This window comes from Oncorhynchus mykiss, chromosome 30 (genome assembly GCF_057628025.1).
Source record: "Oncorhynchus mykiss isolate SJ-2025 chromosome 30, ASM5762802v1, whole genome shotgun sequence".
In the NCBI taxonomy this organism is placed as follows: domain Eukaryota; kingdom Metazoa; phylum Chordata; class Actinopteri; order Salmoniformes; family Salmonidae; genus Oncorhynchus; species Oncorhynchus mykiss.
In genome coordinates, this window is record NC_143051.1 from 27,071,037 (window position 1) to 27,093,201 (window position 22,165).

General features: G+C 42.0%; 1 protein-coding gene across 4 annotated transcripts in view; it reads left to right on the forward strand.

The window, feature by feature from the left end:
* The window catches only part of LOC110488195 (uncharacterized), a 71,612-nt gene that overhangs the window by 15,928 nt on the left and 33,519 nt on the right, over positions 1-22,165 (forward strand). The window contains exons 5-28 of one of the 4 annotated variants that reach the window (XM_036970931.2): positions 2,014-2,125; positions 5,756-5,879; positions 6,349-6,624; positions 7,081-7,161; positions 7,738-7,857; positions 8,584-8,628; positions 8,752-8,814; positions 10,222-10,260; positions 12,422-12,475; positions 12,696-12,749; positions 12,846-12,899; positions 13,912-13,965; positions 14,086-14,130; positions 15,738-15,791; positions 15,919-15,972; positions 16,684-16,719; positions 16,837-16,866; positions 17,189-17,242; positions 17,407-17,460; positions 20,336-20,389; positions 20,956-21,009; positions 21,133-21,186; positions 21,308-21,361; positions 21,668-21,721. In XM_036970931.2, the coding sequence (XP_036826826.2) occupies positions 2,014-2,125; positions 5,756-5,879; positions 6,349-6,624; positions 7,081-7,161; positions 7,738-7,857; positions 8,584-8,628; positions 8,752-8,814; positions 10,222-10,260; positions 12,422-12,475; positions 12,696-12,749; positions 12,846-12,899; positions 13,912-13,965; positions 14,086-14,130; positions 15,738-15,791; positions 15,919-15,972; positions 16,684-16,719; positions 16,837-16,866; positions 17,189-17,242; positions 17,407-17,460; positions 20,336-20,389; positions 20,956-21,009; positions 21,133-21,186; positions 21,308-21,361; positions 21,668-21,721 (1,673 nt within the window). The remainder of the gene's footprint in view (positions 1-2,013; positions 2,126-5,755; positions 5,880-6,348; positions 6,625-7,080; positions 7,162-7,737; positions 7,858-8,583; positions 8,629-8,751; positions 8,815-10,221; positions 10,261-12,421; positions 12,476-12,695; positions 12,750-12,845; positions 12,900-13,911; positions 13,966-14,085; positions 14,131-15,737; positions 15,792-15,918; positions 15,973-16,683; positions 16,720-16,836; positions 16,867-17,188; positions 17,243-17,406; positions 17,461-20,335; positions 20,390-20,955; positions 21,010-21,132; positions 21,187-21,307; positions 21,362-21,667; positions 21,722-22,165) is intronic. The other 3 variants (XM_090227450.1, XM_036970932.2, XM_090227451.1) reach the window with 3 other exon arrangements.

Consider the following 22,165-nt stretch of genomic DNA (forward strand, 5'->3'; position numbering starts at 1 on the left):
TCTAGAGAATCACTCTTGAGAGAGTTTTAATCAGGCTACAGTACACGTTTTCTCAGCTAGATTTGAATCACATTTCCTATGTGGACATGATTCAGAAGAAATAAGCCTTGCGAATGTCAATATGTGATACTTCACATTGTTCAGGGGGCAGTTAAGTTCCATTATGAAGGCGGTCATGTGAGAGTGCTACTGAAGAGTACAGGCAGGTGGCAAAGCACACAGGCTGCAGATACTCCATTAGCAGCAAACAAACAAGTGACCTTAAAACATACAGGTGCCCCAAGAGGCCTGTCATAGCATGCTGTTGGATAACTGTCGAAGGGACCCCATAACCCATCAACTGTCTGAGACCATAAACATTCCTCTGACCTGCTGCATCTATCTACTTCATCTCATAGCAAGAACGTGTGAATTACTCAGACAGTCAGACAGACAGGTCTACTGGTCTGTGGGGTTAGCTGCCCCGCCCCACCCCGCCTAGACAATTATGGTAGGGGAAACACTTGGAGATCAGATGTAATCTGGGTGGGTCGTGGTCAAGGAGGTACCCAACTACCCATAATCTAGCTGTGAGGTTTTTAATAGCTCTGTTTTCTCTTCTGTCATCGTGCTGCACTGTGCAAATATTCTCTGTGCTCTGTGCACTCGTTGAGTCCCGTGGCTTTAAGGACAAGCCGGGCTGTAGCACAGACCTGTAATTTGGATTGGCAGAGGATGCTGTATAATCATCATCCTCCAAAAAGTTATTCTGAACATCCAGAGACGGCCAATGGGTCGACCTGGCTCTGTGGGGAACGCCAAATGAGTGCAGTGACTGGGGAAGAGAAAGACACAATGCATTCTTTTGATCCGGACAGATGGTAACATCTGAGCGCTGGGCTAGGCTGCCGTGATGGTCGCTTTATAATTACACACAGTGGGGATATCATGGTTGCCAATCTATGGTTCTATGGTTCTCTGCTGACTCTTCTCAATATTTATTCACCAAGTTGGGTCAGACCAGACAACCAATGTCTATCTCTCAACACTCAGATGTAAATGGGTTAGGCATACTGAGTGACTAAAAGGGTTCCTCTCACTCTGATTGGTGATAGCACCAGTCAATCTCACCATTTGTTCAACAGGATGGTGAATGGTAGGAGACCCTACATCTCCTGGGGCGGCAGGGTAGCCTAGTGGTTAGAGCATTGGACTAGTAACCAGAAGGTTGCAAGTTCAAACCCTTGAGCTGACATGGTACAAATCTGTTGTTCTACCCCTGAACAGGTAGTTAACCCACTGTTACTAGGCTGTCATTGAAAATAAGAATTTGTTCTTAACTGACTTGCCTAGTTAAATAATATTAACAATTAAACCAGTCTGGGAAGTCAAATGTTGATCAATTAGTGGGTAACTACAAACTACAGAGAGGATTTCCTTCTGTCTGTAACTTTCCTTTTCCCAGGGGCCTCCCGAGTGGCGCAACGGTCTGAGGCACTGCATTTCAGTGCTCCTGCAGATCTGGGTTTGATCCCGACCTGTGTCCCAGCCAACCGCGACCTGGAGACCAATGAGGTGGCCCACAATTGGCCCAGCGTCATCCGGGTTAGGGGAGGGTTGGGATGTCCTTGTCCCATTGTGTTTTAGCGACTCCTTGTGGCTCTCTCTCTCTCAACCCCCCCCCCCCCCCCCAATTTTTTTTTTTAACTGTATCAATCTGACTAGCTAGTAAGGATACACACACACACATGTAATTAATAATATATATATATATATATATATATATATATATATATATATATTGTGAGAAACAGTATACAGTAAATATCATCGATCTACTTGGGTATCTGTCTGTCAGTCATTTTCAACCTATAGCTCTTTTTGATGGGATCTAGTGTGTTGCTCTGGCCTTGTCATGATCAGTGCTCCCTCTGTTGGTGAGCAGAAGAAAGTTCGACAAAGCACTTCAGTGATTTGATTTACTCAGCTACAACTCCAAGCTAATCATGTTATTTTCTGTCCCGTCTGTTGCAGGGTTCGACCTGATGGAATACTTCAAAGTGGAAAACATACTGGGACCAAGGTTTGATGAGGGCCAGAGCTCCTATGTTCGACTAGGGACCATGCCTATTGTACAACAGACAGAGTGAGTGAACAATTCTTTATTTGCTGTGACAAGTAGGGCTACATTTAATTCCCAGGCTGCAGCGTACATTGATTGAGTTGAGTTGAGTTGCTGACAGGTATTCCATCACAATCTTTCTATCCTAATACAAAGTGAAGACACATTTCAACTGTTTGAGGGCAGTGGAAGTCTAGAAAAAAAGCGTAATTATTGATAACACCAACACGTTTCTACCTTTAGGTTTACACAGGAAGCCAAATTCCTTACTTTTGTTTCTACTAATTGGTCTTTTTACCAATCAGATCAGCTCTTTGACTATGATTGGACAAAATTCAGAATTGGGCTGCTTGTGTAAACGCTTTTACAGGCTACATTTTAAAATGGCTTCCAATGGGTTCAGGGGTTATGATACTGATGGTTTTTATGGCTGTGGCTACCAGCACACTGCTTCGGGTATAACATTGCATTTCAACATAACACATTGGTGGGGATGAAACAACAGAGCCCCATTCATTTTCAATGGAGGGAAGTGAAGTGGGTGGGGGACCGTTGGGGAAAGCTGAACTTTATACAATACTCTGCAATATTGCAACGCTACTGACCAATCTAAGCTCACAATAGCTTCCAGACCCTACTGGATTGGCTGTTGATACCTAGCACTACCTAGCTTGCTAGCTTCCACATGAGATTATAGCTAGAGTGGCTATCCGAATAACTGTTGTTGACCCCTATAGCATTTTAGCTAAGCTTAACCCTAACCCTTTTCCTAACCTTAACCTGCTGCCTTAATTCTACTAACCTGCTACGTGAAGTCACTTCTGTCCGTAGCTGGGTACGCTTAGCTACAGTTGTCAACAAATCATCAGTCTCGACACACCATCAGTATCATCACACCTGTAATAATAGTTTTCATCAACTTCCACTGCTTTCCAAGAGTTGCCCAATTTCATCTTCACTTCAGTTCACTCCTCAGTTTTAGTGATGGGTGTTTTTGAATGGTCCTTGCTACCATCCCTACCCCTTTGAAGTTGACATTAAAAAATGGTTAAGGTAAGGGCTAGTGTTAGATTATGGTTAGGGTCTAAGGTTAGGGTTAGGGTTTAGTGTAGGGACATCCAAAGGATCCGGCTAGCACTAACTCTTTTTGAATGGCTCTTTATGGTGAATGTCAGGAACCGAATCGCATCGGTGAAAGAGCCGTTCATTTGACTACTTGATTTGCATACTGATTTGCATATTTGCATGAAGCATTTTGAGCCATGTGGGAGCCAAATGATGCTATTATTTTATGTGAACAGAGCCAGATGATGCCGCTCACCGAAAAGAACTCGGAATGCCCATCACTACTCAATTCATGCGCCCCATGGTTGGAAAGTGAGGTGGTGGCAGTGTTCCTAATTCGCTTTATCCTAATAGAAAGGATAAATGCTGCACACACTGCAGATTAAACAGTTGGATTTGTTATGCTATATGTCTTCGAGTAGCTATCAAAGCAACACGTTTTTCTAAATTTACTTGTGAGGGATTTAGGATGCAAATGCCCATTTTGTCTCCTCCTAGGACCCAAGGTGGGCATTCGCCGTCATTTGTTGCTTTTCACAATAAATGGTTGACTGGTGAAGTTGGCTGCCCATTGTACCACCAACAGTTGCTGAATATTGAGGTGACAGGCAGTTGACGGAAATGGCACGAATCCTGCAACATCGTGCAGGATAGGATTAAATGCCAGGAATTGTGAAAAACTGAATTTAAATGTATTTGGCTAAGGTGTATGCAAACTTCCGACTTCAACTGTATATACACCAAACAGATATACTGTAGTAAGAATGCCATGTAGGTCTACATATATACACCAAACAGATGTAGTGAGAATGACATGTAGGTCTACATATATACATCAAACAGATATACTGTAGTAAGAATGCCATGTAGGTCTACATATATACACCAAACAGATGTAGTGAGAATGACATGTATGTCTACATATATACACCAAACAGATATACTGTAGTGAGAATGACATGTAGGTCTACATATATACACCAAACAGATGTAGTGAGAATGACATGTAGGTCTACATATATACATCAAACAGATATACTGTAGTAAGAATGACATGTAGGTCTACATATATACACCAAACAGATGTAGTGAGAATGACATGTAGGTCTACATATATACATCAAACAGATATACTGTAGTAAGAATGACATGTAGGTCTACATATATACACCAAACAGATGTAGTGAGAATGACATGTATGTCTACATATATACACCAAACAGATATACTGTAGTAAGAATGACATGTAGGTCTACATATATACACCAAACAGATATACTGTAGTAAGAATGACATGTAGGTCTACATATATACACCAAACAGATGTAGTGAGAATGACATGTAGGTCTACATATATACATCAAACAGATATACTGTAGTAAGAATGACATGTAGGTCTACATATATACACCAAACAGATGTAGTGAGAATGACATGTAGGTCTACATATATACATCAAACAGATATACTGTAGTAAGAATGACATGTAGGTCTACATATATACACCAAACAGATGTAGTGAGAATGACATGTAGGTCTACATATATACATCAAACAGATATACTGTAGTAAGAATGACATGTAGGTCTATATACTGTATATACACCAAACAGATATACTGTATTAAGAATGACATGTAGGTTACACATAAACACCAAACAGATATACTGTAGTAAGAATGACATGTAGGTCTACATATATACACCAAACAGATATACTGTATTAAGAATGACATGTAGGTCTACATATATACACCAAACAGATATACTGTAGTAAGAATGACATGTAGGTCTACATACTGTATATACACCAAACAGATATACTGTAGTAAGAATGACATGTAGGCCTACATATATACACCAAACAGATATACTGTAGTAAGAATGACATGTAGGCCTACATATATACACCAAACAGATGTAGTGAGAATGACATGTAGGCCTACATATATACACCAAACAGATATACTGTAGTAAGAATGACATGTAGGCCTACATATATACACCAAACAGATGTAGTGAGAATGACATGTATGTCTACATATATACACCAAACAGATATACTGTAGTAAGAATGACATGTAGGTCTACATATATACACCAAACAGATATACTGTATTAAGAATGACATGTAGGTCTACATATATACACCAAACAGATATACTGTAGTAAGAATGACATGTAGGTCTACATACTGTATATACACCAAACAGATATACTGTAGTAAGAATGACATGTAGGCCTACATATATACACCAAACAGATATACTGTAGTAAGAATGACATGTAGGCCTACATATATACACCAAACAGATGTAGTGAGAATGACATGTAGGCCTACATATATACACCAAACAGATATACTGTAGTAAGAATGACATGTAGGCCTACATATATACACCAAACAGATGTAGTGAGAATGACATGTAGGCCTACATATATACACCAAACAGATGTAGTAAGAATGACATGTAGGCCTACAACAGTAGATATACTTCAGTGACCTACTGTACAATCCAGTGATAATGCATTCATGTAGTGTGGATGAGGTGATTGATTGGCAACCCTCTGTGCTGTTGATGTTTTCCAGAGATGTGTTCCCTCAAGGTCTGCCAGATGAATATGCTTTTGTGACGACTTTCAAGTTCAGGAAGACCTCGAGACGAGAGGACTGGTACCTCTGGCAGATCTTTGACAAGTATGGAATTCCACAGGTGGGTTATCATAGTGCTGTGTGTGTGTGTGTGTGTGTGTGTGCATCAGCATATTCCATGCTGAGTCTATTTGATTGCCAGTTGCTGGGCTGGCATGCAGACAGAGAGGCATGACTATTATTTTCCTATCATTGAATATCAGAGAACATGTTATATTTGCCCAGGGGTGCAACTTTAGTTTTCGAATTGGGGGGACATATTATTATAATTATTTTTTATGCAGTCAGATAAACACTCCGAACAGCCTACCAGACCGCTTGGAGGCATCTGCATGGTCCTAAAGCACACCGTCCCTCGTTTTGTATCACAAAACTGGGGGGAGGGGGGATTCAGAATGTGGGGACATTTCAGAATGTGGGGGGGACAAGTTGCGTCCCTGTATTTGCCTATCACATGCATTTGAGAAACCTTTCATTATTAACACATTAAACTTTATTCACTTGATCCTTCCTTCGTCGATCCTACCCAGGTGTCTATCCGTCTGGACGGTGAGAACAAGGCAGTGGAATACAATGCAGTGGGGCTGACCAAAGATGCAGTGAGAGCTGTGTTCAAGAACGAAGAGGTGGACAACCTGTTCGACAGGAACTGGCACAAGATCGCCCTGAGCGTCGAGGCCAAGGCTGTGTCTCTCTACCTGGACTGTAAACTCATTCAGACCCTGCCCATCGGGGACAGGGAGGACATTGATATCCACGGGAAGACTGTGATCGGGAAGAGGCTGTACGACAGCGTGCCCATTGATGTGAGGGCTGGGTGTTTTTATAAGGGTTGAGCTTAAGAGCAGTGGGAAGATCAGGGGAATGGAAGTATGCTACCGTATGTGGTGGAACAACATGGTGGATTAAGGAAATATTCTTTATTTTGTATTTCTAGACTACAGATGTGGGATTTTAATTTCATCACTGTTGTTGCTGAGAATTCTTGCACAGCAGGAAATGTACACTTGTAGTGTATTCAAGGTTTAAAAAGGGTCCTAAAGTTTGTAATTTTCACTTTGAAATGTCGGACTTAACGAAAAATGTATCAACCCCTACAAAAATGGCCAAAAATTATAATCCAGATAATAATTGTTGCAGGACTATTTTCCTACTGTAGAAAAAAAATATCCTACATCTGTAGTGTGCATCTTGTGATTCTGTGTTCATTTACTGTACTGTAGCGTACGTTTAGATAACTTTGTGACTTTCTGTCCCTGCAGTTTGACCTTCAGAGAATGATCATCTACTGTGACTCCAAACACGCTGAGCTGGAGACCTGCTGTGATCTGCCCACCGGGCCGGTGAGTCAGACAGACAGACAGACAGACAGACAGACAGACAGACAGACAGATAGACAGACAGACAGATAGACAGACAGACAGACAGACAGACAGACAGACAGACAGATAGACAGACAGACAGATAGACAGACAGACAGACAGACAGACAGACAGACAGACAGACAGACAGACAGACAGACAGACAGACAGACAGACAGACAGACAGACAGACAGACAGACAGACAGACAGACAGACAGACAGACAGACAGACAGACAAACAGACAGACAGACAGACAGACAGACAGACAGACAGACAGACAGACAGACAGGGCACCTGTCTATGTGGTAGTCCACTCCAGGAGCATGTCTGCCATGTTTCTCATACTCACCTTACAGTGGTAGGCCACTCCAGTGAGTCAACCAATCGTCTGTCTCTGTGGTGGGCCTGGGCCACTCTGCTGGACAGAATGCCTATCATACCTCTACTGCTGCTACCATACTGCTTCCTGAGAGACATCTTTCCTTTTTCTCCTTTTCGCTGTTCTGTACAGTTACCTGGCTCACCTTCAAACGGTAACACTGTTTTTTAATTCCAGTGCCCCAAGAAGGTGGTGACAGAGGTCCCTCCCATAGAGATTCCCACCCCCACCCCTGCAAGGGAGGAGCAGCAGAGAGGACCCCAGGCGGTCAACTGTTCATGTCCCGCTGGAGAGAGGGTAAGATCTATTATAAAATGGGGGGTTAAAGACCTGAATGCTGATTGGCTGAAAGCTGTGGTATATGAGACCGTATATCACGGGCATGACAAAACATGTATTTTTACTGTTCTAATTATATTGGTAACCAGTTTTTCAATAGCAATAAGGCACCTTGTGCCTAACAACAGCCCTTAGCCATAGTATATTGGCTATATACCACACCCCCTGCTGCCTTATCACTTAATTATAGGTCATAGCTCCTCTATATCAATGGTCATGTGTTTTACGGTTTCCAAAGATCTGTTTATTTAAAGGGATAGTTAGTGATTTTGGCAATGTGGCCCTGTATCTACTTCACCAGAGTCAGATGAACTCGTGGATACCATTTTATGTCTCTGTGTGCAGTTTGAAGGAAGTTGTTAACCAGCGCTAGTGCCTATTGCTAACTAGCATAAGGACTGGAAGTCTATGGTATCTGCTAGCATGCTAGCAGATACCCATAGACTTGCAGTCATTGCACTAACCCTAGTTAGCATGGCTCGCAAAACTACCGCTAACTTCCTTCGTACTTGGACACAGATACATACAAATTGTATTCATCTGACTCAAGGAAAGTAGACATCAAGGCTCATTGACGAAATTCAGAAGTATCCCTTTAATGTTTCACTCACTTGCAAAAGAGATCTTATTTTCAATGTGACGACCTGATGTAATAATGGATCAATAAATGTTCCTTCCTCACAGGGAGAGATCGGTGTACCTGGCGTTGCCGGGCCCAAGGGTGAAAAGGTCATCTAACGCTCCTCCTAAGCTATATCTCATGTGTGATACAACAATATTCCTATTTTGTGGATCTATTTCTCTGGGCTCGTTCTTGTTCTCTGTCATAATGTCACATGCCTACTCTTACAGGGTGATACTGGTGCTCTGGGAGCGGCTGGACCTTCTGGCCTCAAGGGATCCAAAGGAGAAACTGTATGAAAACATTACTGTGACAATGTCAAACATACTGTCCCATTTACTTATCTGCTATCTTAATTTGACCCTGTTTCTCACAGTAGGGAAATGATCCTGCAGCAACAGGAAATTTGAATTATTATGGGGATTTAGTTCATGGACATTAGGCGTTGATTCGTTAGGGCAAATCAAGTCTGACATTTTAAAGAGGAAATTACAAACTTTAGAACAATGGCATGTATTTCTGGATGCCAAGGTAAGCCTGCCCCCCACCCCCCACAATATATATATATATATATATATATATATATATATATTTAGTCTCTCTGTGTTCCATAATTTTCCTTCAAATCGTAAGAAGCTGAAAGTATCTCACAGGAGAAATTATCAGAATGAGCGTGTAGGCGACCTATCTGACGCTGTCTGGTCCAAACGAGTATGACATTGTTGCTGCCCGTAGCATTGAATGAAAGGGAAGCCAGCGAACATTTGGCCTCCCTTGACAAAAAAGTATACAAATTGTGCCAACCAGCATTGAGCTAAACTGAGCATGCTCAACTGTGAATGGTCCTGGCGCACCACAAAAATGTGTCAAGGGAAGGCGGCATGGATTTGGCATTGAGAGCATACTGTACGTCATTGACAGAAACAACTTGAATTGTTGCATCTCGTTGTGTTGTTGTCCTCCGGTCGCTAGGTAGCTAGCTAAAATTGCCCCTTTCCTAAATTAGCCATGGATGGAGATAGGGATTTGGACTTGTGGTTTTACATAATTCTCCGTACTGGCCAATGATTATAATGGCAATTCTGATCCAACCATTAATTCATACATTGTGCCCCTGGCCTGAGAGGATGGAAGTTCAATGTGTAGCTAGATGTAGAAGACTAATGTTAACTAGCTAAAGTTGCCCATGAATGAAAGTTAGGTCAACGAGAAAGCATTTTAGCCAGGTAGCCTAGGACAACAAAAAAATACAAGTGTGTACTGTATGACAGTGATAGACTGTTTCGTCAAAAGGAAAGAGACGCACCACTACTGCTTTAGAACCCTTTCAACTTTGAACACACTACAATTTGCATTTCCTGCCGCGCTGGAAAATTCTCAGCGACAACAGAATATCAAATTAAAATAGCAGATCTGTACGGGCCTGGCATTTGAAAGATAAACAGTTGATAGTAAGCATACTAAACAGTCATATTAGAACATAGCTTGTTGACCTCATATTGGAGTGTTTTGTTGTAGTGTGTGAGGTATATGATACAAATCAATCATGTTTAAAGTTCCTGCTCGATGATGTGTTACTCTACGTAGATATTAGAGTTCCAAGGTTCCGTTATCTTAAGTGGCATGCACCTCCTTTATCTTGTCTGCTGTCTTTCTCCAGCCTCGATAATAATTGATCCATGTCGATTGATTATTTGCAGGGCAAAGTAATATCTGTCAAGGGAGACAGAGGTGAGAAGGTAAGGCCATGGTTTTGACAGTGAAACTTCTCTCGTCATGATAATAATAATAACAATAACAGTGCATGGGCATCATCATATCCTAACCCTCTTCAACCAAAGATGTCTGTCTCATTGGATCTATCACACACATTTAACAAAGATAGAATTACATCTCCTAAAGTACAGTGGCACTGTAAAAACAGTATTCTTTTTTTCTTCGGGAATACCACACCATTTTTTGGGATTAGGAAAATGGCCGTACATGTCCTAGTGAGAATTACAGGACTGTGGGCCACAGAGGAAGTGAAGCACAGAGGACAAGCACAGAAACATTTCAGTTGAATGCATTAAATTGTACAACTGACTAGGTACCCCCCTTTCCCTTTCCCATGCAGACACCCACCTGCTCCGTTAGAAACACACCGTTTAGTTCTGTTAAACACACACACACACACTGGCGTCGCCCAGTTCAGACTACACTAAATCTGGGTTCAAATAGGAACCCAGATTTAGGAATTTGACTTTTTTAATAGTTTTGTTTGCTGGAATGAGCTTGCCTGGTAGATAGTTCCAAAACCACACCAATCTGGCACTCCAGCCAGGGAAGTGAAAGGGGTACCTAATCAGTTTGACAACTGAAGGCATTCAACCAAAATGTGTCTTCCGCACTTTACCTAACCCCTCTGAATCAGAGAGGCTCAATCAAGCACTCAAAGTATTTGAAAAGCGTTAAATACTTTCTGAACCCAGGTCTAGTGCTGACAGCTGCACCTGTAGCGAGTGTGCTATCATTTCATAATGCACGCGATATGTAGGCAGGGTAACTTCCCGCCTTGATATCCACAGTGTTAGGACTCAACATCAACAGTCTCAACGTCATGGACTCACTCCAGCCATGTTGACTCACAACACAAGCAGCCACCCTTAGCTAAAAAAAGATGCATGCCTGAATCGTGGCAATTTATTTATTTGTGGACATGATGTGGTGGTGGAATTTCCAGAGCTTGTTGGAGAAGTGCAACACACACCTAATGTCTGAGGAGTTTACTGTTTGAACGGAATTTCTGCTTCTATACTTTTTATTTATCTGTCGCTGTCTGCAAAACCCTTAGAAATAGAATGACTCTTTTATGTCATTCTATTTCTGGAAAATCCATGTTTCTACTATAGGGTTTTTACAATTCTGTTTGTGTCAACTTTACAAACAGAATGTAAAACTTGACGTTAATTAGTACACCCACAGGTGTGGTCAGAATGGACATGCTGGCACATTGACTTGTAAGTGGTAAAAGTGAATTCACCATGCTCTGCTTGCTACTGTAGTAAATACATCCTCAACAGTCTAGACTAGACGATCGTACAAAAGTGTTTTGTGTACAATGTCCTTTCATTATAGGCTGCAATTGGTTGTATGAATATTTTTGTTGCAATGCTGCTCTCTTTTTAATGAAGACGGGACCTGCGTCAAAGTGATACGAGCTCTGAGAGTAATGAAAGGGTAACATTTTGACTTCTAAAGAAAGGGATTTATGAAGTGAAGCCACAGCGAAGTCTTTCTGGTGGTCGAAGGCTTAGTGGCACTATGTAATTAAACACTCCCACTTTTCTCTTCTAAGACTCAAAATGCTTTGGAGGGATTCCTTGGCACAAAGAATGACATCAGAGCACAAACCAAAACGACAATGTTAAAAGGATACAAAAATGTTCGAAGCCATTGTTCCTTGAGGAGTTTGAGGTTGGGTTGGCTGTGTGTGAGTGAGGTTGAGAAGGGTTGAGTTTGGCTGTGTGTGAGTGAGGTTGAGTTAGGGTTGAGGTTGGCTGTGTGTGAGTGAGGTTGAGTTAGGGTTGAGTTTGGCTGTGTGTGTGAACTGACCAGACCGGGACCAGACCGCTGTTATAGTTTGGCCCCCAACACCATTGTTCAAAAGGTGTGTACTAACTGTTCGTCCTTGCTTGGTTATGCACAGTGTGTGTATTCTGTTTTGTCCCAAAAGCAGTTTTTATGTTTTTTTTGTGTGTGTGTACTACATGTTCTAACAGTAATCTACTAATCCCTGTTCAGGAAGTGAACCCCACCATATTGTCTCACAACACGTCGCCGCTGTCAGCATCTGTTACGCCATTACGCCTAGGCATCAGCGGTGTCCAGCCACCCTAACCTCCTCTCCTCTCTCTACAGGGTGATCCCGGGAGACGGGGGACATCCGGCGATGAAGGATCCAAAGGGGAGAAGGTGAGTTGATCCTTAAGAGTTTTGCTTTCATAATGATGCTTTCCCACTGTTCTGTACCTCTCAGGACATGTCTGTCACAGAGGTGACTCATTAAATGGTGAGGCTTGACCTACTGCATCTGTTGCCGCTGCTTGTCTGAAAGTTGATTCTACATTAGGACATGTACAATAGACAGGAATGATATACTCTGTAGATGATTGTGCCTTAAAACCACTTCCAGGGAACCAGTGGAGCGGCAGGTCTTGCTGGGAAAGATGGATCTAAAGGAGAAAGAGTATGAGACAACCATCTTCCACTAATATTCTCTTACTGTGATTATAATGTAAACCTTTCTGATTAACTTCTGGATCTTTCTGCTTTATTGTGACAGGGTGAATCTGGGCTGGCAGGCGATCAGGGATTACCTGGACCTCTGGGACCAAAGGTGGGTGAACATTATATTTCCCCTTGTTGATTCCATGTTGGCCTTGGAGAGTGTACAATAGTCAATGCACTTTCATAACTACATGCTGCAATATGCTCTGTGCAAACCCCTTTCTTGTGGTTGACACTGTGTTGGAGGATTTATGGCAGGTTAAGTGAAAGCTTAAAGAATGTAGGCAGCAGAGTTTATATATAGTTTTTTTCCACTCTGATATCAAAGACAGCCTTGTTCTTTGTGTTCTGTGTCTTGGTGGGCGTTTAGACATTTGATGGACAATTACCTCTCTGCTTGCTATTGATTTCCTGTGACCTGGCTGGCTTCTCTTTTGTGAGAAGCTGGAGAGGGAGGGAGGGGTAAGAGGGGGGGGGGGGGGGGAGCAAGAAGGAAAGTAGGAAAGAGAGAGAAGGGAAAGGGGAGGGAGCAGTTTTGCCAATGTGCTGTGTGACCGTTCAGTCCCAGACTCCCAGCTAAAGAGAATGTCTCCCTGTTGACAGAAGTTCATGTTTTTTAGACTATACACCAGGGAAATGAGTCAAAAGCCTGAACATAGCATGTCCTCGTAACTGTGAATTCCATGTTAATACGGATACTTTCGTATTGTGGCAACCATTACTCCTCAGGGAGCCTAGCGTAGGCCATCGGTGGCTTTCCATTGCACTCTGACACTCCCACACTTGTCACAGTCAGAACAAAGGTCAGGGGTCAGGGTCCCCCTAGAGGGTCACAATGCTAACAGGTGTTGTTGCTGTTCTGGTTGCTCATTTGCCTCTACAGAATCCATATACTGTACCTCCCAAGTTAACGTGTCAAGTTAGACACAGCAAAATGGGCTTTTTTCCATCTACCCCTTTTAATCTCTTACCCCTCATATGACCTAATATGTAACACTACTGCTCAACTTGAAATGATTGGGAAATAACATTGCATCAGTAGTACCGTATCTGTAGGTTACTGGTCTTTACTTAGCATCTGTTATCCGTCAAAATAATGTCTGGTCGTTTTGTTCCTACAGGGAATTGAAGGAGACTCGGGACTTCCTGGTTCATCTGGACCCAAAGGTGTCGGTGTGAGTAGAAGCAACAATGAAAATATGTCATACATAAGCCAAGTAAATAGTTTCAGACCAACCTATGTTTTCTAAAAGTATCTTTGGATGTTACTGTATGTCTGTGTTGTACTATGTTAGGGTGAAAAAGGTTTGAAAGGAGATAAAGGATCAGGAGGATTACGGGTAAGTATTGTTACATGTCCTATATTTGATTCAAATGATCGTCAAGTATCATAGGTCATCACGAGCATGACTGGTTAAAGAAATCAAATATAACTGCATGTACAGAGTTGAGAATAGAAAGCTCCACCAGGCTTGGATAAACTCTAAAAATAGCAGAGACTGACACACTTAGCTGACACACTTGTGCAGGTGTGGTTATACCAATTCCCTGCGGGTAAACAAATTGAAATAAAGGTAATAGAATTTTTAACAATTGACAGATTTTTCCTATTTAAGGGTTAAGTCCGTAGTTTATGAGAAGGAATATAGACCTCAATCCCAGAGGGGAGTAATGGTTCAGACAGATGTGGACTGGCTTCCTTGATGTACTCTCCACATTTCCTGTCCTGGGCCCGAGGGGGCGGATCCTAATAATACTAGCTAGGGGCTAGCTGCCTCCAGTACTGTGTGTCAATGCCTCGGTTTCCTCTAAACTTTAAGGACTTCATGAAATATAGACTTTCACTGCTGCTGATGGCCATCGACTGGACAGAACACACTAGTCAATCAGTCAGAGTGATGGTGGCCTATGATTAAAATGATTATACTGAAGTAGCACCCAACATTGTGTAGCCTATATGATTCCTGGCCTACTGGGCTTCACACAGTATGTCAAGTGGGTCGTTGAGGGCTATGGCTGTTATTAGGCTTTGAGATACAGATTGTCCTCTGCGTTGGGTGATGATGTGAAATGATAGGACTTAGATATGCTGGTAAGTATCATAGAGATAGACTGGGGTTCAAGGAGAAGGGTTTTTAGATGTACGATCACAGCAGAGTAGAATATTATTTACATGGTGAGTTGGGTGATGATGTGAAATGATAGGCTGGTAACTGTCTTAGAGATAGACTGGGGTTCAAGGAGAAGGGTTTTTAGATGTACGCTCACAGTAAGAGTAGAAGATTATTTACATGGTGAGTTGGGTGAAATGAACTGACAACCGAGGAGAAAACGGCAACACCTACATAAAGACTTTATAACACACTCATAACCCATGTATACCACATCCATTGGTCGTTGACATACGTCTCTGAGGATGCGAAACAGAACATCTTTGCATGTCCTTCATAGTCCAGGCTGTCAACACATAAAGTGAAGAATCATTAACCCCGTACAGTACTGCACATACCACATGGGTCTTCTCCACCAACCTCCACCGACCCCCGACAGAACGCCATGTAGTAGGTTTGAGAACAGAACAGTCTGGAGAAGCATTTACTTCTCTGGAGGTGACAGAGGAAATGGTGGTTCAGAACAGGAAGTGGTGGTTCAGATCAGGAAGTGGAGGTTAGGAGAGTCCTCTCGGGGTCAGATAGGGGTCAGGGGTACCCTTGTTGTTGGCAGATAGAACAGTCACAAAGCATGTGAGACATGTGTGTGATGTATTCAGCACTAGCTACCGGCTGGAAAAAGTGATGAAACAACAAGGTCTTAGATAGAATGCAGTACAGCTGGGAAGATGTGGCAAGGTTATTGTTAGTCATAGCAGGTTACTTTAGAATCTCATCTCTTATGTACCTTGTACCATTTCTATTCAACAATGAACACTGTCCTTTCTTCCTCACAGGGTGCCAAAGGTATTGACGGATTCCCTGGAAAACCTGGTGTTCCTGGAAAAGATGTGAGTTGTCATTTTCTGTTTTGTAGGTGCATAACGATGTTTTACAGAAGACAAAGACCTGAATATTTCTTTCACTGGTAATAACTGCTCATTTCAGAATGCTGTTTTGTTTTGATTTACTGTCTAGGGTTTGGGAGGACTGACTGGTGCACCTGGAGCCGCTGGAGTGAAAGGGGAAAAGGTATGGTCCTCTCTCTATCAAACACTGTAATACAACACATGATCATGAACAATACAATATGTGAATCGGGACAAAACTTTCCTCAAAGAACACTCAAGAAAACACATGAAACAAGAGTTGATATGCTATGCATCATTTTAGGATTGATAGGCTGAAGGTCTCATCCAGAGAGACTCGCAATCAGTGCATTAGCCGGTAAAACATTCACATAATAGTACGATCAGTGCAGGTAAACCTTTAAAAAATCTACAAAATCTTTCGCCAGACTGAATTCCTAAGTTACACTCTGTGTTTTCCAGACAAACCTCTGTTTTCCAACCTCTTTTCCCATCATCCCCCTCTTTTACCATCAAAGGTGGCCCATTAATCTGTCTGATATGATAACACATTAATCTTGTCTGTCTATGATTACACACGCACACACACACACACACGCCAGCACACACACACACACACACACACACACACACACACACACACACACACACACACACACACACACACACACACACACACACACACACCTCAAGCACTGTATGAAAAGTTAAACTTCGCATAACACTACATACCAGAAACTACTATTGCTCTTGTCATTGAAATGAATGTATATTTGCCATCTGAAATACTACCCCATAAACCACACAAATGATTTAAAGAGACGACTTTTCAAAACCTTTTTTTAAATTCCTGTCTGGTTTCACTGTCTTGCAGGGAGAGATGGGCTCTGCTGGAATGCCTGGGGATATGGTAAGTCTTTTAACGTCATGTACTCTATACTCCACTAGCATGGATGCCAACGCCAACCTGATACAACGTAGAGTGATTGTAAAAACACATACTGAACATTTTATTTAAACCACACAGGTTCAAAGCGAGGGCTTGAAAGGAGTGGATGTGAGTACATGGATATAGTCATTTTATCTTCATATTTTTCTGTTCAGTATTTTGTGCATGGGTCTGTATCTTTAACACCATCAACTGCATTAAGTCAACTGCACTAAGTCTCCATCTGTTGCCGTAGAATAACCCTGTGTCATGTAAGGTTAATGAAGGAAAGTACACTGGATTGCACAGAGGTTGAGTTATTACACAGTAATGTTTGCAGTAACATGGACAGTATAATGCTCCTGTGACGTACAGTGTATTGTTATTAAGTGATGTCTGTCTCTCATGGACTCTGACTCTGTTACGTCTTTCTGTCTGTTCTGTGTTCCAGGGACCTCCAGGACCTCGTGGCCCTCCAGGGCCTGACGGCCCCCCAGGACCCCCTGTAAGGAACCACAATTTATTACTTCCCCTGTAGACCCCACCTTCATCTTTATCCCTATTATGTTATCTGTATAGATAACAGACAAACACAAAAAGGCCCACTGGCTCTATAGCTTTACCAGTCAAAGCTGAGGTAGAAAAATGACAAGTGCTTTTTTCCCCTAGGGTGCACCTGGTCAACTTGGTTTACCTGGCGAACCTGGAGAGTTTGGCCAAAGGGTAAGAGTTTAACCTTTGCTATAGGATTTACATGCTTTTGATTACAGTTATACTGTAGGCCTACATCTGACCTCACTGGTACTTTAGTCATAAGAGGTTTAGGCGTGGCACAAACAGGTTTCCTCCCATATTCTCAAAACCATTTAGCTAACTTTCTCAACATGGTGCTCAAAAGTAAAACGTGCCTCTCGGTATCAAAGCCCTGTAGTCATAGTGACTGCACGTTGACAGCACACAGTAATCTGTATTACAGCAGTACACAGCTGTTGGACTGCTGTCAGATTCGTCCCTTTGTTTTTCTACAGGGGCAGTTTAGGAAGTCAACTGTCTCGTAGAAACAGAGATGGTGTAAAAGGTTTATGAACCTTAACATCCGTGTCGATATCCTAACAATAAATACACGGATATTCTATTCTAGGCAAGAAAATGCCTATGATAACTTTACACCGTCATTTTCTGTATTGCCATTGTCGGTGTGGTCTTTTTTGCACATATCTCTGGATCCATTTAATGGGTTCATGAGCAGCTTAGCGGCTGGCTACTCTCTTGCCTCCTGTTGTTGTGGAACCACCTATATACTCCTGTACCTTCAATATGTCGAACCTTTCAACAGTCACATTCCACTATACTGTACACTGTATGTACATTCTAGTCATTTAGCAGACTTATTCAGAGCGACTTACAATGAGTAGTAGATCCACCGCTTCAGACCTGTCAACAGTCCTACCCCAGGAACACCACAAAACACTACAGAAGGCTGTAACAGAGACAGGAAGCCTTGTAGTGACCACCCAGCAAGCCGGGAAGATTCCCAAGACATTAGCTAACATTTCCATTCAATTGTATTTAGGGTTTCATCTAACAATTGTATTTAGGCTTTTATCTAACAATTGTATTTAGGGTTTTATCTAACAATTCAATTTGTTTGATTGGTACGACATAACAATAACGTCCCAAAAACATAAAAATAATGTTTTTGATTTAAAAAAGAAAATCCTCCAGAAAATGTTTTAACCCATGAAGGTCAATGTCCAAACCCATTCAAATCTGTCAGTTTAAGCTAGAGATATCAGTTTTTTTTGCATGGTATGCGTCTCAATCCAATGCATACGTCTATGTTGCTCATCTGCATCTGCAGTGATAGGTGACAGAGATAGAGAGGTGTTTGTCAGACCATGAGACATTCCGAAATTTGGTCTTCTCTCAAAATTGTCTGTAGCGTCTGAATGGCCTACAAAATAGCATGACCCCTCTGTGGAAAGATGAGACTCTCCGTTTTGCTCTACGACCCCCACAAGCGTCTTGGGTCTCGTCTGAAGTCGGTACAGCCGATCTGCCAACTTCTGTCCGTAGCGATCGAACAGTTTGGGGTACACACTAATATGTCCCCTCTGTTGTTGTTTTTTTGCACTAGGATGCTCACAGGCCTCACAAGACGTGTCTGAAAGTCCCCAGGACCAGTTTAAAAAAATTGTAGTATATAATTTCTAAAGTATATATGGACACTGAGCCAAAAATAAACGGTTAAATAAATGTCAAAATAAATTCTGGGGGGATACTTCAAGAGGTCTTAAAATTCAAAATCCAATAGCTAAATGATCCTTGGTATGACCTTCTTAAAACAATTCCATATAGCTTAGTAGAACCCCCCCCCCCCCAAGGTTCTTATTAGGTTTTTAGGTAATATAATAACAAAATGGGTTCTGGGAATGGACCGTTTATGTGTTATTAGAACGTTTTGGGAACGTTTATAGAATCAATTTTGGTTTGCTGGGTAATCTGACTGAGCCAGACCTCCTGGAGCGAGCGGTAGGATGTAACATCAGCTGGTGTTTAGATAGCACACAGTTGATGGAATTAGATGTTTTCTAACTATAACAAAAGATCTGTCACTGTATTGTGTTGAGGAGTACCTTTGTCATAGGGCTCTGATGGCAATACATTTAGAAAATGATATGTTTCTCATATGGATGTGGAGATGTCACTGTATTTGGTACAGTATGGAGAAGGCATCACCCTATCTCTGTAGTATTGACATGTTCTGTCATTTAGCAGACACTCTTAACCCTAATTGCTCCTGTAAGTCGCTCTGGATAAGAGCCTTGCTCAAGGGCACATTGTCCGATTTTTCACTAGTCGGCTCGGGGAGTGCTACCAGCGGCCTTTCAGTTACTGGCCCAACGCTCTTAACTGCTAGGCTACCTACCTGCTGTTTCCTCCTTGTATCTGCTATCTCTACTGGAGCTCTTAGTCTAGCCTGTTTACTGTGGATACCCATGGCCTAGTCCTCTCTGTTCTGTTCAACACTACAGTTAGTTACAGATTGATCCTTTTTGGCTGTTCTGCTGTGGCTTGTAGCACTTAACTGTACCTCAGTATTGTTGTTACTGCTGCTGTGAACTCTGCCGCGGTGTGATGTGGGATGGTCTGAGTGTGTGTGTGTGTGTAGGTGTATTGAGGATGTGAAGTCACTGAGGGGATGTCTGCTGTGATAATGGGGCTGTCATGGTGGACAGGGCCGTGCTCTCCTGGTTCCTCACACAGACCGCAGTCCACACCACAGCCATCATTAGTCAACTGTTTCCCTGACAAGCCTCAAATAACTGTCCACCCCCCATCCTTTACATATATCAGTCACAGCACTAAGGCCGTCTCAGGTTAACCATGACGCTGTAGCTTAAACAGTCCTGCAGAGGGCAGTATATCACAGTCCAGAGAATGAGAGAGAGTTGAATACAGGAGTAGCTAGAGCAACAAAGGTTTTAAAGGGTTGATTGTACTAAGTGAATAAACATGTTTTCCTGCACAGGTTTATTTTCTCCCATTGTGACATGTTTTGATGTATGAGGGTTGATTTTGCGTCTATCTTTTTCAGGGCAAGAAAGGTGAAAGTGGATTACCTGGTGTCGATGGGCTACCCGGACCTCCTGTAAGAAACCTATTTCATGTCTATGTGCTATATATTGCAGGTGCTCTTTATTGTGTCCTACAGTATCAGACCATTTACAGATGTATTTCATGACAAAACAATCTGCTGGAACATGAAGGCTATGTGTAACAGCATGACTCGCTGCTTCATAAGATCTGTGTCAGTATGTGTCAGTTATCAGCACAGCTGTTATATCAGGCTCTGGCTCATTGAAAAACATTTTCTTCTTGATGTTAACTACTCAACAGGGACCACATACCTGACATTACTGATCTCTCAACACTAGCTTCACTAAACACTTCCACTGGAGGGAAAATATGCTCTGCCACTTCGGGAACTCATTCACATGACATCAATTCATTTAGATTCCATATCGCTCTTAAAAGCAATAATTAGCGCCTGAGGGCCTGGAATTTTTCCTGACTGTGTGACTAGCCAACCAGGAATAACTCTTGATATTTCCACAGCTTGGAGCTATGACTGAATATCAGGCCAACCTAGAATGTCTTCCCTGTTGGACTGAGGTTGATGACAGTCTTTATTGATGATGCCATCTCTCGTTACAGGGTCCCCAGGGGCCTCCTGGAGGGCAAGGAAACCCTGGACAAACTGGACCTCCTGTGAGTTCTGTGCACCAACATTGAAGGCTGTACAGCGCAGATGTACTGTCATCTGTCATTCCAAAAGCTCATAGAGGAAATGAAATAATAGGAAGCTAAAATGTATATATATTCTTTGCTTAGGGTCTACCTGGTGAGATTGGATTTTCAGGGAAACTAGGAGAGCCTGGCAAAGCTGTAAGTTTACTGTATTTTTTTTCACATTTACATTTTACATGTTGACATGTTATATGATTCACTGATGTACCATTGAGTTGTCAAAGTACTCATATCCCTATATAATATTTATTGTTGAAAGGGTTTACCTGGAAACGATGGGCTGGACGGAGTTCCAGGAAATGACGGAGACAAGGTCAGTGTAGTAGTAATAGTGATTCATGTTTCCTAACCAACTGAATGTTTCAGGTTTTTATTCCTTACTAACAGTAAGGAAACATCTAATAATATGTAGCATTCCAAAGGCATGGAGGACAGTGTGCCAGCGTGTTATCCCTACTGGCACGTTTATGTTCTCAGATTGTTGTCACATGGTAATGCCATGACCAACCTTCTTTCACAACCTATTTGCAATGTTGTGACAACGTAATGTTTTAGTTGGGATAATATCTGATACAATACCATAAATGTATAAAGCTGTGTTTTTCATTACTCTCCATAGGGGCCTAGAGGAGAGTCTGGATTGGATGGCTTCCCTGGTAAACCTGGTCCTAAGGTACAGTGATACTACTCTTTGTCTTTGTCCAAAATGGTAACCTTTTTCCTAAATAGTGCACTTCATGGAGCTCTGGTCAAAAGTAGTGAACTGCATAGGAATTACAGTAGGGCGCCATTTTAGATACAACCTATGTCTGGACACCCTGGCCATATCAATGGCTCGTCATAAAAGTGATGCATGCAGCAGGCTAAAGTTTATATGGAGTCTACAAAGGTGACTTTTAAAGTATCCATTTCACTTGAGCTGGAGGGATTGTTAAATAGGAAAAGAGGTAGCAAAACTAAATTAATGGCATTGTGTTTCAACTCAGGGAGTTGGATAGAAACCTCCTGAGATATACCTGTGCATCAGTGGAGGTTCCTCAGAGGAGGACCATCTTCCTCAGTGAATTCAAAAAAAAAAAATGGTAAAACATTAAAAAGTTATCCTTTTTAGGTAAAA